Genomic DNA, 16,191 nt, shown 5'->3' with positions numbered 1-16,191 from the left:
TCTACGTGTTCATCTGTTTGTAGCTACAGATCGTGTATCTAGAAGCCATTTCATACTAGTTTTCTAGATGATAAGCAAAGCTTTCCAAATGCTTCTACCACTACAGTAGTGCTCTCCTGTCTAAATTCAGTAGATTCCATTATGACATTATTTGCCAAAAATTGGTTTATCCAACATTTTGTCAACTAGAAATGTGTTCATTTGCTTCTCAGTTTCCCACGACAGGGTTATTGGTGAGGTCTCCCCCTTAGGAGCATCTTTCTTGTGCATTCAGATTTGCATGGTCCCTGCCTCGCATGGTACCTGGGTACCTTTGAAAGTATTTGGGAAATGAGAATATATGTTTATATTTGTTTGACAGAATATAGTCATTCTGATTTTGCTCATTGCCCCCAGATTCCTGTGGTGCTTCAAAGCAGTAGAGCTCTTCCTGCTGCTGAAGTAGAAACTGGATGTGTGAGACACTGGAAGAATAGCTCAGAGGATGCCCCGTGCCCTGCTGTGCTTTTGTCCTTATCTCTAGCCACACCCTGCTTCGGTGGCCCCAGAAGAACTTTCAGTTTGAAAATCACTACTTTGAGTATGCAACTGTTGCATCCACTGTCCACATGGAAGCTTAGATTTAGGTTGAGAACAGAAGTACTGAAGAGGCCATGGTCATCTCAGTGGACAGTAGCCCTAAAGGACAGCCAGGGAGCCAGAGATCTCTACTGAACCTTCAGGATCTCAGAAACAGGAGCTAGATCATCCGAGGGAATGCCTGGGCTGGGCAAATTCTGGGCAAGGGCATCAAGAGGAATGGGCATGCTTATGAGATCAAATTTATTCCATCCGTTGATTGTGCTGTGCATAGGTTGGATAAATCAAAGGTCAAATCATGTCCTGTGCAACCTGGTAGTTGCAGCACAAATGTGAGTCCCATCTTCTAACACCAGCTTCATAAAGGGAATCTACTACACTTACCAGAATACTGAGCCTTTAAGCCGCTCTCTCCAATTTCTATGCTCAAGCTAAATGTGTTCCTTTTACCATTGTACTCTTCCTATGAGGAAATCAGAAGCAGTGTGGTCATTCTTTTATTCTCATGTTTAAAAACACGTCCCAGATTTAATGGCTACTAGTGAGGACTTTATCTCATCATAGTTTCACCAATATATTTATGCCTCATATAAATGCGCAGGCATTTTCAGTCACACTTGACCATAGCTGTGGGAAGAGAAGATAACTGTGCATCCTTAGCCTCTGTCTTGAGAACCATATGCATTCACAAAGTACTCACAATCATGGCTGTCTCTCACATCATCTTATTTAGCCAATTCTGGGTTGAATACTTTGATATGTTCAATGTGGCTGCCTGCAAAGGCTGAACAAGAACCATCTTTCCAAAGCCCTCTCAGATTCTGATAGTTGTTTGTTTTTTTTTAAATAACAGCTTCTTTTCATAACTATATTTCAAAATAACCAACTCCCACTTATTTTTAAGTATAAGTTAAAGAATTTAACTCTATATGGTCTCTCATATTTAGCTATTAAAATGAGCTTTAAATGTAACATTTGAGGCAATTTACAGAATTAATTCTGGCACTTTGTAACTATGCTATAACATTAGTTACTGGTTTTGATAATAAAGACGACTTTCAAATCAAGGCTTTTGTTAAGATTGGATATCTTTAATATGTATAAAACCAGACATTTAAAAATATGCATGCTGGTTTATTTACTATATATGAGGTAATTTCAAAATCAGATAGGAGAATAAAAATAAATCTACAAGCAGGGTGCCCATGTCTCAACAATACCTGTAATCCAAGCTACTCAGGAGGCTGAGATAGGAGGATCTCAGTTCAAAGCCAGCCTTGGCAGGAAAATCTTTGAAACTCTTATTTCCAATTAATTACCAAAAAATCTGGAAGTGGAGATGTGACTTAAATGGCAAAGCACTAATCTTGGGCCAAAAAGCTTAGGGGCAGTTCCTAGACTCTGAATTCAAGCCTCAGGATCTGCACACCAAAAAAAAAAATCTACAAATGAGCCGGAGCCTTTATAGCTTAATCATAGACAGACCATTTGTCTAGTGTGCTTGAGGCCCTGAGTTTGATACCCAGTAGCAACAACGACAATAAATAGTGCAATAGAAAGCATTGTGAAATGGAGATAGTAAGTAGAAAGAGAAAATCAAATTTAAATGAAAGTCTTTGGGATGTAGCTCAGTGGTAGAGCATGTTTAGCATGTGTAAGGCCCTGGGTTTGATCCCCAGTACCACTAACTCCCTTATGTGCACACACACACACACACACACACACACATACACAATCACAACTGGTTTCAGCATGATCCTATGAATGTGTTAATTCCTTCAGAATTTTGGCTGAAAAGTGTCTTAATGAATCTGCACTAAAAATTCAAATTGAATAAAGTGTTTGGAGGTAATGTCAAATCCTACTAATGTCTGTTATTTTAACCATGCATTTCTTGGTAAGGAAAGGATGGACTACATTGTTTTCTGTCCTCCCAGTGACATTTACCTTTGAATTTGCTATTTGTATTCAGACACTTTATGTTATAAAATTTGATGAAACTACTAAGCATAGTGTTTCTAAATTGCCCTTTGAAGATCCTTTAATAAAATGTATTGGGATAGTCTTATAACTAGAAAATTAATGTTACTTTGAATTTTCAATAATTTAGAATTATAAAAGACACCTATCTTCAAACATTTTGCTTTACAACATTATGCCAAAACTTAGTATTGTCCAACCTGTTTTCTACTGAACACTAGAAGCCTCCTGGTGTTCACAGGTATTCCTTGGAAAAAGCAGTCCCTGATCGCCTAGGTATGAAACGTACATTGTACTTTAGCGCCCTCTTGCTGGCTGTGTGTACATTAACAAACTAAAGACATGTCTCACTAAAAAAAATAGAGCCTAACTTCTTTTGTTTAACCCAGGATATCTTAGACTTTAAAGGGTTTTTCTTACATTTCTTGGGAAATTAATGCTCTATAAAAAATTTCTAGGGTTCTGATCACCTTATTCTTGTTGTGATACATTATATTAGACTTGCCAGAAAGAAAGCAACTGGTTTCTTTGATAGCATCTCACAGAGAACCTTGGAATCGGCTCCAAATTCAGGTTCCAGTCCCTAGCTTTGTAGTTTAAGAGCACTATTTTCTGACCTCTTCTGAGTCATCCAACACTAGCTAGCAAAATCAAGAAACTAGCTCCTGGGCCAGAGTGCTACTGTGGTCATAGAAAGGTCAGGTCTCCTAGCATCAGTGTAGCCAGAAAGCCTAGTGACTCATCAGCAGTTGTCTTGGTGACTATGAAATCAGTGCAAAAGTGAGTTGGCTTGGGAGATGCCTTATGAACGGACCCTGCTTCATAGAAGAGACAGGACTACAGCTTGAATAGCTCTCCTTCAAAATGCTTGAGACCAGAGTGTTGAAATTTTTGAATCTTTTCTAGATTTTTGAAGTACTTACACATACATAATGAGATGCCTTGGGGATGGGACCCATGTCTAAACATAAAATATCTGTTTCTTGTGCACATTATTTCTATGCAGAGCTGGAAGGAGTTTTTATGCAATGTCTTACAGTGTTCATGCATGTTGTGACCTGTCTCATGAGCTCAGATGTGGAATTTTCCACTTGTGGCATCATGTTGGCACTCAGAACATTTTAGATCTTGGAGAATTTGACATTTAGAACTTTGTGCTCATGCACACACATGCTGAGACACCATTTGTCACGAGACCATTCTCCAGTTAGTTTAATTTTGAGGTTTCCCAAACCTTGCCATAGGCTGGGTCATTTCAACAGTTAGCTAAGCACCTACATCTAATGTTTTTATTTGTGTTAGGTTCTTGCTCAGAAGGTAACCTTTTTCAGATCTTATTTCCAAATTCTGGAGGCACCTTATAATAGCTATTTGTGTAGTGATGCAGTATGTATTTGTCATGTCAAGCCATTTTTGTATTAATGCTTCCTAACTGTGAAATGTAAACATGTTATAACAATTTGCTAGAATATGGAGCATGATGTCCTGTGATGCTGAGCTTTGAAATTGTCTTTTTTTGGGGGGGGCATACATTTTGCACGCTTCTGTAGCCTTATAGAAAGAGCACAGAACACAAGATCCTTCTCAGATATGTAGCTAGAAAATGAGATTTGCTCTTGTTTGGTTTCTTGCCAGGCTCTAAGGGATGGAAATAAGCTGGCACAGATGGAAGAAGCTCCACTTTTTCCAGGAGAATCAATTAAGGCCATTGGTAAGTTTAATGTGTACACTTTGGTTATACAGATATAGAAAATGAAATTGCATTTTATGTATGAGCACTGGTGATGTATGTGTTGGAGATCTTCCAGACCAATTTAATTTGTGGAATTAATGGACTCTTCATTCTTATTTGTGTCATCTTGACCTTAAGAGATGGAAGAATGCAGAGGACCTCAGGAAGCGTCATTTGAGTGTTAGCCAGCCTTCATAAATAGGCAAGGGGCCAGTTCCTTATAAACAGAAGCTGATTAGACACAACCTAATTCCAGTTGACTGCTGTATTTTACTATAAGCAAAGTGTATTGGTAGAAGACCTATATCATATTTTCATAACAATTTTGAGGATTTGGTGAAGAAATTTTAGTGGCTTGTAAGAGTCCCAAAAGTATAAGCTTGTGTTGCTCTCCTGGATTGTGATACAGTGAAGGACCCCTTATCCTGCCATGGTGGATTGGCATGCAATTCAAGAAGTAGTTGGTGGATGGGAAGAGTAGCTGGGTACCCCCTTTCACCTCATCACTTGGTTGGGTTAGACAATTTGCTTTTTCTTCATGCTCTCTCCCAAAGATGCATGATCAGGCTCAGATGGTTATCTTATATGAAGAACATTTGAATATCTGGGCTTTCCTCCCAGAGCCTCAAAAATAACTATTCTTACTGACTATCCCAGGCTGTAGCTCTGGACTTTACCATTCTTTTTTTTTTTTACTTAGCCAAGATTTATTGAACTGGATGAATCAGTACCTGGGGGTTAGGGAGTGGAGGAGATCATGTAATATACAGAATGAGGGAGGGGTTCCAGGTGCTGAGGAGATTCTGATTCTCAGATGGATGAGGAAGGAGACAATGGGGATAGGTAGGAATCTTGGCTATTGATGTGTATTCAATCTTCCCAGTCACTTTTCACATTCAAGCCCAGTTTGCCATCTTAATAGCTCACACCTTGTCACCTCCAATCCATTCCTACTGCCCTTGTCCATTCTTCATTCTGAAAGCCTTTCTTTCCTTGGTTTCTGGGACTTGATTCTCTCCAGGTGGTCCTTTGGCCTCTCTGTTCCTTTGGATATTCTTGCAACCCTGCATCATGGTGCCTTCTGAATGATCTGTTTAAAGTGCAGAGCCAGTTATGTCAGGCCACTACAGTTTCTCAAGAAGAAGTCAGCTACACGGATTTAAGGTGTCCAGTGTGAAGAGGGTGTTTTTCATTTTATTTTTATATTTCCCAGTGAGCCAGAGTCTACTTAGAAGTGATTAGAGATGCTCTAGGAGATTAGCTCCTTTGCATATCAGAGTCACAGTTGAATTACAGGGAGTGTTAAAACTTGTACTGCAGGCTCACGGTTGTCTTAATAGGAAGAGAAGGCATTGGTGGGTTCCGCTATGCTCCTTGTTCTCTTTCTCTCCTGTTTGCTTCTCTTTTGCTCTGGGAGAGGGAGCCTCCCACTTGCACCACTCCTGTCCCAGTTGTTGAAAATGTTAAGGGCATCTGCATATCCTTAAGCCATGTAAGCATGTTTTAAATTCCTCTAGTGGCCTCCAAAGGGTAAATAAATTAACCCTGACTTTGAAATAAAATATGTTCCTGGAGGCAAAGTATTAAATTAGGTCATTGTAAAGTACTCCCTATGGAGTACTATTTCAGCTTGTCTTTGTTAGAATGTGAAGAGTTTTGATGCAGGATACACCTGGGAAACCATCATCACAGTTAAGGTAGTAAACATATCTCTTACTCTACAGAAGTTTTCTTAGACCCCTTGATAATCACTGTTCCTATTCATTTCCATGCAGCCCCAAACACTACACACTAATTTGTTTTTTCTAGTGTTTTATGGAAATTAGAGAATATATTCTTTGTTTGTCTGGCTTCTTCCATAATAATAGTAATTAGTGTGACATTCATTTCTATTGTAGTGAGGGCTATCAGTCATTACTTTTTGTTGTATTGTTTTATTATTGCTGTATTTAGTTGTGTCTATACATGACAGTTTGCTTCTCCATTCATCTGCTGGGTGGGTATTTGGGTTGTTTTTACTATTTGGCTATTATAAAACAAAGCTGCTATGCACATTTATAGATAGGGTGGGTGTTTTCTTTTTGGTAACCCTAGGATTTGAACTCAGTGCTCTATGTTTGCTAGGCAAGTACTCTACCACTTGAGCCATACCTCAGCCCGTTTTGCTTTAGTTTTTTTTTTCTGGTAAGTTTTGTCTGGGAACAGCCTCCCAAGTAGCTGGGATTACAGGCTTGCACACACCTGGCTCTCTGTCTCCCCCAACACCCCCCCCCCCCCGTGTGTGTGTGGGGGGGGGGCACTGGGACTTGACTTCAGGGCCTTGTACTCTTGGTTGACTTTTTTTGTTCAGGCTAGCACTCTACTACTTGAGCCACACCTCCAGTCAGGCATTTTATTGGTTACTTGAAAGTAGACTCTTGAGGACCTTTCTGTCCATTCTGTTTGTTTTTTTCGAGAAATCCTGGGCCTTGAACTCGGGGCCTGAGCACTGTCCCTGGCTTCTTTTTGCTCAAGGCTAGCACTTTGCCACTTGAGCCACAGAGCCACTACTGGACATTTTCTACATATGTGGTGCTGAGGAATCGAACCCAAGGCTTCATGTATATGAGGCAAGCACTCTTGCCACTAGGCCAAATTCCCAGCCCCAACCTTTCTGTCTAGACTGCCTTTAAACCACAATCTTCAGATCTCAGCCTCCTGAGTAGCCAGGATTATAGGAGCGAGCCACCAACACCTGGCCTGGCCTGTGTTTTCAGATAGAATCTTATTTTTTCCATCTGGGTTAGCCTCGAATGGCGATCCTCCTACCTCTTCTTCTTCCTGAGGAGCTAGGATTACACTCTTGGGCCAGCATGCCTGGCCCTAGGTCCATGTCTTTGTACAGACTTGTGTTTTCTTTTGTATAAATGTCTAAGGAATGAAGAGCCTAGGTCATGTGGTGTATTGTACATTTAAGTGTTATTGATTAGAGTATTTTGTAAGTATAAGATAATTTATTTGTTGATGCTGTTGGTCAAGTCTTCTATGTTCTTACGCATTTTCCAGTTCTATACATTATTGCGAAAGGCATTGAAATCTTTGGCTATAATTACCAGTATTGCTCCATGTGTTTTGAAGTTCTGTTACTAGGTACATAAATGATTAGAATCATGTTGTTCTTTCTGATGAATTAATATCATTATTAATATGAAATTTATTTCTGGAAATAGTCTTTACTCTAAAATCTTTTTTTGTTGCTATTACAAATGTCTATAATGGCTTTTAAAATTAGTGTTATCATGATATATCGATTTTTCAGTCTTTCAAACTATTCATGTCTTTAAAGTAGGTTTCGAGACACATATAGTTGAAGAATTACTTTCATCTTTAATCTGACACTCTTTGCCTTTCATTGTTTAGACCATTGATTTGTTATGGAAATATTAGTATAATTATGTTTAAATTCACCATTTGGGTATTTGTTTTATCGTTGTCTTCCTTGTTAATTATTCCCTTTATCCTTTTTTGTTTATTTTTCTGGATTAAGTACTTTTTAAGATTGTATTGTACCTTCTATGTGTGTATAGTAGCTATAATTCTTTCTGATAGCTTACTGGTTGCCTTCCATCTTTAACTTATCACAGTCTACCTCCCAAGTTGTTGGGGGCTGTCCTTCCCCCCAGCCCTGGGACAATGGGAAGGAGCCCCTCCCACCTTCCGGCCTCAACAGGAAGAGAAGGCCTCCGCCCCTTGGGAGATGAACACGTGCGTGCCACCATGATGGGGTTGTCCCGCCCACAAAGGAAGTTTCGTGATGTCGCTTGATGGACATGGTCCTTAGCCTATGACTGGCCCTTTGGCCAGCCCCCTTTCTTTCCCGCCATTACTTCTATATAAGTGCCTTTCCATATTAAAGTCTTTGAGACGCTTCCCACCACCGCAGCGTGTCCCTGATGCCTTCCTTTTCGCCCCGGCTCTTGGTAACATGTGAAGGGACTGGGGGGAGGGGAGGCTTCAGCAACCTTTCCTCAACTTAGCGCAGGTCCATGTGAGCATGCCTTTGGCCTTCCGCTGGCGGAGGGCAAGGCCGAGTGCTCTTTCATAGATTTTGTGGTTACCATTCTCCCTGTGGGGGGAGAAAGGGGTCGTTCAGACCCCAACACCAAGTGATTTTACACGGCTTCTTGGATGGGATGGGATGGGATAGGGACTGTACAATTGTAAACTTCTATTTGTTTCTGCCCACCTTTTATGCTATAGTTGTCATCCATTTTATTTTTACATATAAAAATGTAGGCCACGAAGCACATAATACATCATTGTATTTCTAGTTCATATAGTTACTTATCTTTTAAAGACAGGATAGCGATAATGCCTTAGTATTCTACAAAAGCATTTTCTGATCTACTTCTCTGGGCCTATGACCTCTTATCTTCATGGCACTTTTGAAAACAGCCATATTAACTTCTAAGAACGCATTATTCCCCCCCACCACACCTTCCATCCAAGTCTTTCTCCCCCTACTTTCTTTCCTGCTCAGTTCATGTGTTGTTTTTCTGAGATTTATCATTGTCATTACATAGTTATTGTAGCATTTATTAGGCTATTGTATAATGGTGTGTTTCTGTGTAATATTTCACTAGTCTTGGGCTGCTCATAGGCAGAAATTATATTCCATTATACAGAACCCCAGAACTTGGAGACCTTCAGAGCATAATGAAATATAGAAACATTTAATAGAAGTGTTTTGAGAATTTGTATGTGTGAGTTAAATAATCCACTCAGGCTCATGCATGTTTGTTCCTGTCATTTCAGTGGAATGGCACTTTGGAAGAATCTAGGATCTTTATAGTAGATAATTTTAGTAACACCGAAATTAATCTGTTATACACTTGATTACTAAGAGAAAGTTAAAATTGAAACAGAAATAGAAAGGAACTTGAAACAAATCATTTTTCCCCAGTGCTGAGGATCAAACCCAGGGCTACATATATGCTAGGCAGGTGCTGTCCCAGTGAGCTACATCCCTAGCCATGAAACAAATCTTTTTATACTTCAGTAGTGTTCTACTTTTTGTCATCTGCAAAAAAAAAAAAAAACTCTCTAAGCACCAGAAAACCAGAAGTGGCAGTCTGGCCCAAAGTAGCAGAGTGCTGGCCTTGAGCAAAAAAGCTCAGAGACAGTGCCTAGGCCCTGAGTTCAAGCCCTACAAGTGACTTCTTCCCCAAAGAAAAGCTTCTCTTAGAGGTAAATTCGGGAACAGTGTTTCGTTTTCATTTCAGTATCAGTTATTTATGAAATTATTGTGCAATGTCTTTGATGTTTTGCATATGGCAGATTTATCACCCAGGAAAAAATGTTAACTACCTGAAAAAAAATGACAAAATGTAACTTACCTCATAGCCCTTTACTTAAAACCTGCTCAGTAAATCAGAGTTTTGTTTCAAAGAATTGAATTTTATTAAAAGACTCTCCATCAGTGTCTGTAGCTAAAGTAATAATTGATTATAAAGTTTGAAATTCCTAGAAAACTGGAATATACACATATATTTGGAAACATGCTAAGTCATTGAAACACATGTCTATGGCATTAATTGATACTTTGTTTATTTTTCTTTCAGTGAAAGATGTCATGTATATCTGCCCATTTATGGGAGCAGTAAGTGGAACCCTGACAGTGACAGACTTTAAGATGTACTTTAAGAATGTAGAGAGGGTAAGTTTTCACTACTCGGAAATAGTGAAAGAAGGAAGTCAACAGTCCCCTGAAATCCTATCATTCTGGAGATCATCTAGAAGATCATATTTGCAAACATAGTTTGTGTTTTGACCAAAAGGTTGTTAAAGTACTATGTAAATCTGGAGGGGAAGTTCTATTATAGTCTCAATATATAATGCATCCAGTATTCTATAAATCAGACTTCATTTTCTTAGCTGGGAAAAGAAGAAATGCAAAATAGAATGCTTGTAATTCTGTAAAAACCTAAAACATGAAGCCACTGCAATCTGACTTCAGTAGACATTCATCTTAATTTTTAAACCTAGGACCCGCATTTCATCCTCGATGTTCCTCTTGGAGTGATCAGCAGAGTTGAGAAGATTGGAGCACAGAGCCATGGAGACAATTCTTGCGGTATAGAGATCGTGTGCAAGGTAGACGTCACATCCCAGGGAAAACTGAAAGAAGGCAGTCAGCTCAGAACTTCCCCTGACTTATCTTTCATGGTCTTTGGATAGTAAGAGTTACACTTTTAATAACTCAAATGTTTTCAGGGCAGTAATCTCAAATCTCATGTAAATGAATTCAGACCATCATATAACCCATCAAAGTCATGCATTTCTGAAGTCACAGTATTTCTAATTAACATGACCTGACATAACCTGAGTGCTAGGTATTACTTTTTACATTTCAGAGATACTTAGTGAAAAGCAGAGGTTAATCCTTTTCCCAGTTTGTTGTTTTATACTGCTCTTTAGAATGGTAAGTGGTCAAAGACTTACTGAAAGTATAGCAATGTTCTATAAATCACACAATTAAAGATGTTTGGCTATGTTGCACTTTTCTCCTTGACCTGTGCTTATTTTCCGTTTTTGTTTTCTAATCCTTAATCAAAGGAAGTAAGTTGAAATGTGTACGCTATTTTTAAATAGTGAATAGTCACTTAGGAAACACCATTAATGCTATTTTTTAATTCCCAGAGCTAATGTTTCTTCCTTCAAAGCAGAGCCATGAAATGCCCACTTAGAGGTTTGCAAAGCCCTTAGGAGACTTTAGTGTGGTGCGAGACCAGGATCGTGTCTGCAGCATGTACCTGTCAGGTGGACACAGTCACAAGGCTCAGCTAAACTCGCCCTTGCTGACAGAGTGAACTCTTCAGGATATCCCTATAACTTGCATTTTTAAAAACAACCAACCAGTTCATGGCTGAAGTGAGGAAAAAGGTTGGCAAGAAAAGATAGGTAGCCTAAGAAATCCATAGAAACCCTAATATAGTTTAGCAGAAATGAACTCACTGAGCTGGAAGCCAAGTGCTTATGAGAGGAGACAGGTGAATTTATCTCATCTTAGGGTTACTATAAGAGAACGCCAACATTTGGGTGGCTTCTAAGCAACCAAAGTGTATCAATTACAGTTCTGGAGGCTAGGAAGGCCAAGGTCAAGATCCCAGAAGGTTTCCCATGTGTGTGCCCTTTTATTGTGTCTTCCCTGGGTAAAGGGACGACAGATTCGCTCAAGCCTCTTTCATCTGGCCACTTACTCTAATTCATGAGCTCTCTATCCTCATACCTAATCCTATCAGCACATTGGGGGGTTATTTTTCTTTTAAAAAATGTCTAAAAATGTTTTTAGCTGTTACACTAAAGATATAACTATTGTGCATAGTATTGAGGTACCGTATGATGTTTTGACACATGTACATTGTACAATATTTAAAGCAGATTAAATAGATTTACCTTTTGAACATCGTTTCCCTATGGCAAAACTTTCCAACCCTTTCTTTCCTCTAGCTTTTTAAATGGATAGCACATTATTCTCATCTAGTCAGCCTTCTATGCACTAAGCACACCAGAACTTCATGCTTTTAACTATAGCATAATACCCATTGATCAACCTTGCCCTATCCTTTCCTCCCTTGTATATTCTCCCTTGCCCTTTAGTAACCACCATTCTACTCTCAGCTTCTATTACGGGACATTTCTCAGATTCTACCTATGAGTGAAATTAATGCTATGTTTTATTCCCAGTGACTTTATCTCATATGATATAGTTTAATAAGAGCCTTCCTAAGTACCAGAAAGAGATCCTGCCTGCAGAGTCATCAATGCTCCTTCAATTTGGGATTTGGAATTTTACTTATCTCTTTGCTTGGATCAAATCTCTGAGTGCAGCTTTCCCTGGTAGGCCATAGACTGCAGCTAAATGCAATTTTTCAAAGAGTTCTTTACTCTTTGTTTTTTTTTAAAAAAAACTTTTACTTTATTATTTTAAGTAGTTGTACAATGGAGTTGCTTTTAATAATGCAGTTTCTGCATATAATGCATCTTGTTTAGTGTCACCCTTTCCAACATTCTTACTCATTCCTCTCAGCCCACCACTTCCCTTGCTTTGCTTTGCTTTTTTTTTTTTTTTTTCTTGTCAGTCATAGGGCTTGAACTCTGTGCCTGGGCGCTGTCCCTAAGCTCTTTTGCTCAACACTAGCTCTCTACCACTTGAGCCACAACACCAGTTCCAGTTTTCTGATGGTTCATTGGAGGTAAGAGTCTTATGGACTTTCCTGCCCAGACTGGCTTTGAACTGTGATCCTCAGATCTCAGCCTCCTGAGTAGCTAGGATGACAGGCGTGAGCCACTGCTGCCCATCTCTTCCCTCACTTTTCTTGATTTTGTAGGATATACATTAAATTCTTTTTTTTTTTCTTTTGGAGACTGGGACTCAAACTTGGTACCGGACACTTTTGCTCATTGGCTAGTGTCTACCAACTGAGCTACTCCTCTAACTTCTACATTGGATTCTTAATTCATTCTTCTACCCTTCTTCTCTTCTCTACCCTGCTTCCCTTGACCCCACCTCACCCCTTTCAGTTATTCATTTCCTGGTGTGTATTTTGTTGTCTTGACTTTTCTAAGGAATTACATTATTTGAGTGCTCCCTTGAATCTACCATTTATCGGTTAATATATTTGCATATACTTGCATACCAACCAATGTATTTGCTTCCATATTTATAAAGTAATTCTAGCTTTAACCGATCCTCAAACCACAGGTTGACTAGGCTCACTTTCGGGGTTCCATGTCAGCTGTCCTTCCTAGGCAGAAGTCCCCATGCAGAACAGTGGCAGCCACCAAAGGACTTAAAAGTAGAGGGTGACGTAGTGAGTTCTATGATTTTGAGTTCTCCTAACTCTTTTTGTGGTGCTGGAGATGGAAGCCAGGGCCTCACACATACTAGGCAAGTGCTCCAGCACTAAGCTGTACTTGCAGCCCCATCTTACAACTCTTAAGTAGCTCCCAGTCCTCACACTCCAGCAAATGCTCCTTGTCAAGCTCCCGTGTGCCTCAACCTGCGTCACTTTCCTCTGTAGCTTCAGCTTGAGCTGCCCTTCCCTCCTCATCCTTGCTCCTAGTTCTGTTGGCTTTCCTTTAGGTCCTCATATGTGTCTTCTGTCAACATCATAGGTATGTTGAAGGGAATGTCTTCACACATGCTAAGCACATGCTCTACCACTAAGCTACCCCCCGAGTCCCACACCAGGATCTTTGCACATGCCTTTGCATGGCTTACAAAGCTTTTTTTCTCTGAGCATTACCAAATAGCTAAGTCATATGTGTGGCCAGTGTAGCTTGGCAGGCAATTATGTGTCCTGGCAAGTGTCCTATGACTGTTTTTTTTTTTATGACTGAGATAGGCATTTGCTAACCCGAGTTAAATGTTTTCTAGCCTAGAGTTACTAAGGCCAGCCTCCAACCCCCTCAGCTCATGTTTAAGAATCTTGCAAGGTGTGGAGCCTATTTTTCTAACAGATGATACATAATTCAAAAGTGCAGAAGACAAGTTGGATACAAAGTGTTTCCTTCCCCAGCTCCCCGGGCCACCGTATTCCATTCCCTGCAGGCTCCCATCCTTCCCAGCTCCTGATATACTCCTTCACCAATACCCTGTGCGTGGAAGCATGCATGTCTAGTCTTTATGTGAACATATCGTAGTGTCTATATACACTGTTGGACACCTTTCTTTTCCCCTCATGTGTATACCTTGGGATTCCTTTATACAAGTATGTATAAAGCTACTTCTTGTGTTTGGGTTTTTGTTTCTTTTTTTTTAGGTACTGTGGATTGAACTCAGGGCCTTGCACACGCTAGGCAAGTGTTCTACCACTAAGCTATGTCACTGGCCCTGCTTCTTTGTATAATAACTCTTTAATATTACCTTAGCAATACTGTAGTTTATTTAACTGGCCCCCATTGACAGACATTTGAGTTATTGCCATTCTATTGCTGTTATAAGTAATATCCTAATAACTTCCCAGTTTGTTATTGCTTCAATTTGTGGTCATATTTTCTTTCCAAATTTCATAAAATGTTAAAGGACAATGAGACTATTTGTGTTTTTTTTTTTTTTTGGTAGAGAGGATTTTATTTTTTTTCTCAAATTTTTATTATCAAACTGATGTACAGAGAGGTTACAGTTTCATACGTTGGGCATTGGATACATTTCTTGTACTGTTTGTTACCTTGTCCCTCATGCCCCCCTCCCTTCTCCCCTTTCCCTCCCCCCCCAGGTGTTCAGTTCACTTAAACCAAACAGTTTTGCCAGTATTGCTTTTGTAGTTATTTGACTATTTGTGTTTGAGTGCTAAGGACATAGGTGTTTTTACAGATTGGGAAGCAATGCTTGAAACAGTGTTGTACGAAGAAATGACTCCATTAGAGCTGGCCTTACTGAGATTGTTCCTTCGGACTTGTGCTTGCAACTTTGGCCATAAGCTTGCACTGCGGAGTAGCTTAAGAAATTGTGATCTTTAAAAGCGGCATTATATTGCTATGTGGATATAACTAAGGACTGTGGTCTCTATGTGGTACAGGGTCCTTTTGTGAGTGTGTAGGAAGACATATCTATATTTCTGTTTTCTGGATGGGATGGATGCCATCATTGCCTCTTTGGGGGCTTAAAGTCCATAACCAACTCCAGATCCACCATTAGCAACTAAGAGCACAAGATTTGATGGCACAGCTTTGTGTACAGGCATTGTTCTTTAGTCTTTATTCTGACGACTTTCCCGCTGCATATGTCCCTTTCTTCCAGGCTCCAATTAACATTTTTCAAATCTCATTGGAGATAGTTGAAGAGCAGTAGAGTATAAAATGAGACATGAATGAAGATGTTTTATGTGTTTATGTCTTGGTGCTCGTAGGTGCTAAATTCGTATTGTACACAACTGTGCTCCTTGTTTACTAGGACATGAGGAATTTGCGGCTTGCATATAAACAGGAAGAGCAGCGTAAACTTGGGATATTTGAAAACCTCAACAAGCATGCTTTCCCCCTCTCTAATGGCCAAGTAAGTAGACATTAGTAAACTTTTACAGCTTGTACTTGTAGAGGTCCACTAATCTCTTGTTTAATTATCCCCATGGCCACAGCTTTTCTTTAACTCTATTTTTCTGTCCTTACTATTATAATATTTGAATTTTGCCAGTTCTGTATGATGGTTAAGAAAAGCTACTAATTTATTACTTCAGAAGTTACAGATTAATCCAGGTGCCAGTGGCTCGTGCCTGTAATCCTAGCTACTCAAGAGGCTGAGAGCTGAGAGGATTGCAGTTAGAAGCCAGCCTGGGCAGGAAAGCCTGTGAGATTCTTATTCCAATTAATTAATCCTTCCCCCCCGCAAAAAAAAAGCTGGATGTAGAGCTGTGGCTTAAGTGGCAAAGTGCTAGTCTTGAGCAGAAAAGTTCACCCTGGCCCTGATTTCAAGACCCAGGACTGGCACCAAAAAAGAATTACAGATTAAATTGAGAATCTATTTTAATATATTCAGCTCACTGAAAAGCTTTAGAATCTGTTATACAATGATAAATACTGACATCTGTTTTGTATTTTTTTTTTACTCAGGCGCTGTTTGCATTCAGTTATAAAGAAAAGTTTGCAACTAATGGCTGGAAAGTTTATGATCCAGTATCTGAGTATAAGAGACAGGTAGAGCCAATCCAATTGAAAAGAACACTTTTAATATTTTCTTTAGTAAAGGTTCAGAAATATAATGGAGAGGAGAAAGTTTTCAACAAATTGTACATAGGCATAACTTTCCGAGCTTTTAGGTATTCCAACTTCTGGGGGCCCAGTTTACCTGTGCCAAACCTTTGACACTTTTACTGGTTGTTCATCCTTTCTGGAGGCTAACTGGGCTTAACTACACAGCT

At 39.6% G+C, this 16,191-nt stretch overlaps 1 protein-coding gene across 5 annotated transcripts in view; it reads left to right on the top strand.

Annotated features, from left to right (window-relative positions):
- Positions 1-16,191, top strand: part of Mtmr1 (myotubularin related protein 1) — a 61,083-nt gene that overhangs the window by 21,030 nt on the left and 23,862 nt on the right. For 4 of the 5 annotated variants that reach the window (XM_048335715.1, XM_048335713.1, XM_048335712.1 and 1 more), the window contains 5 exons: positions 4,195-4,270; positions 9,892-9,986; positions 10,316-10,423; positions 15,228-15,329; positions 15,884-15,967. In XM_048335715.1, coding sequence (XP_048191672.1) covers positions 4,195-4,270; positions 9,892-9,986; positions 10,316-10,423; positions 15,228-15,329; positions 15,884-15,967 — 465 coding nt within the window. Of the gene's footprint in view, positions 1-14; positions 2,836-4,194; positions 4,271-9,891; positions 9,987-10,315; positions 10,424-15,227; positions 15,330-15,883; positions 15,968-16,191 lie in introns of those variants that run through there. The other variant, XM_048335716.1, reaches the window with a different exon arrangement.

The sequence above is a fragment of the Perognathus longimembris genome, chromosome 28 (genome assembly GCF_023159225.1).
Source record: "Perognathus longimembris pacificus isolate PPM17 chromosome 28, ASM2315922v1, whole genome shotgun sequence".
NCBI lineage: Eukaryota > Metazoa > Chordata > Mammalia > Rodentia > Heteromyidae > Perognathus > Perognathus longimembris.
Note: the sequence above shows the minus strand (reverse complement) of the source record. Positions and strands in the feature narration are given on the sequence as shown.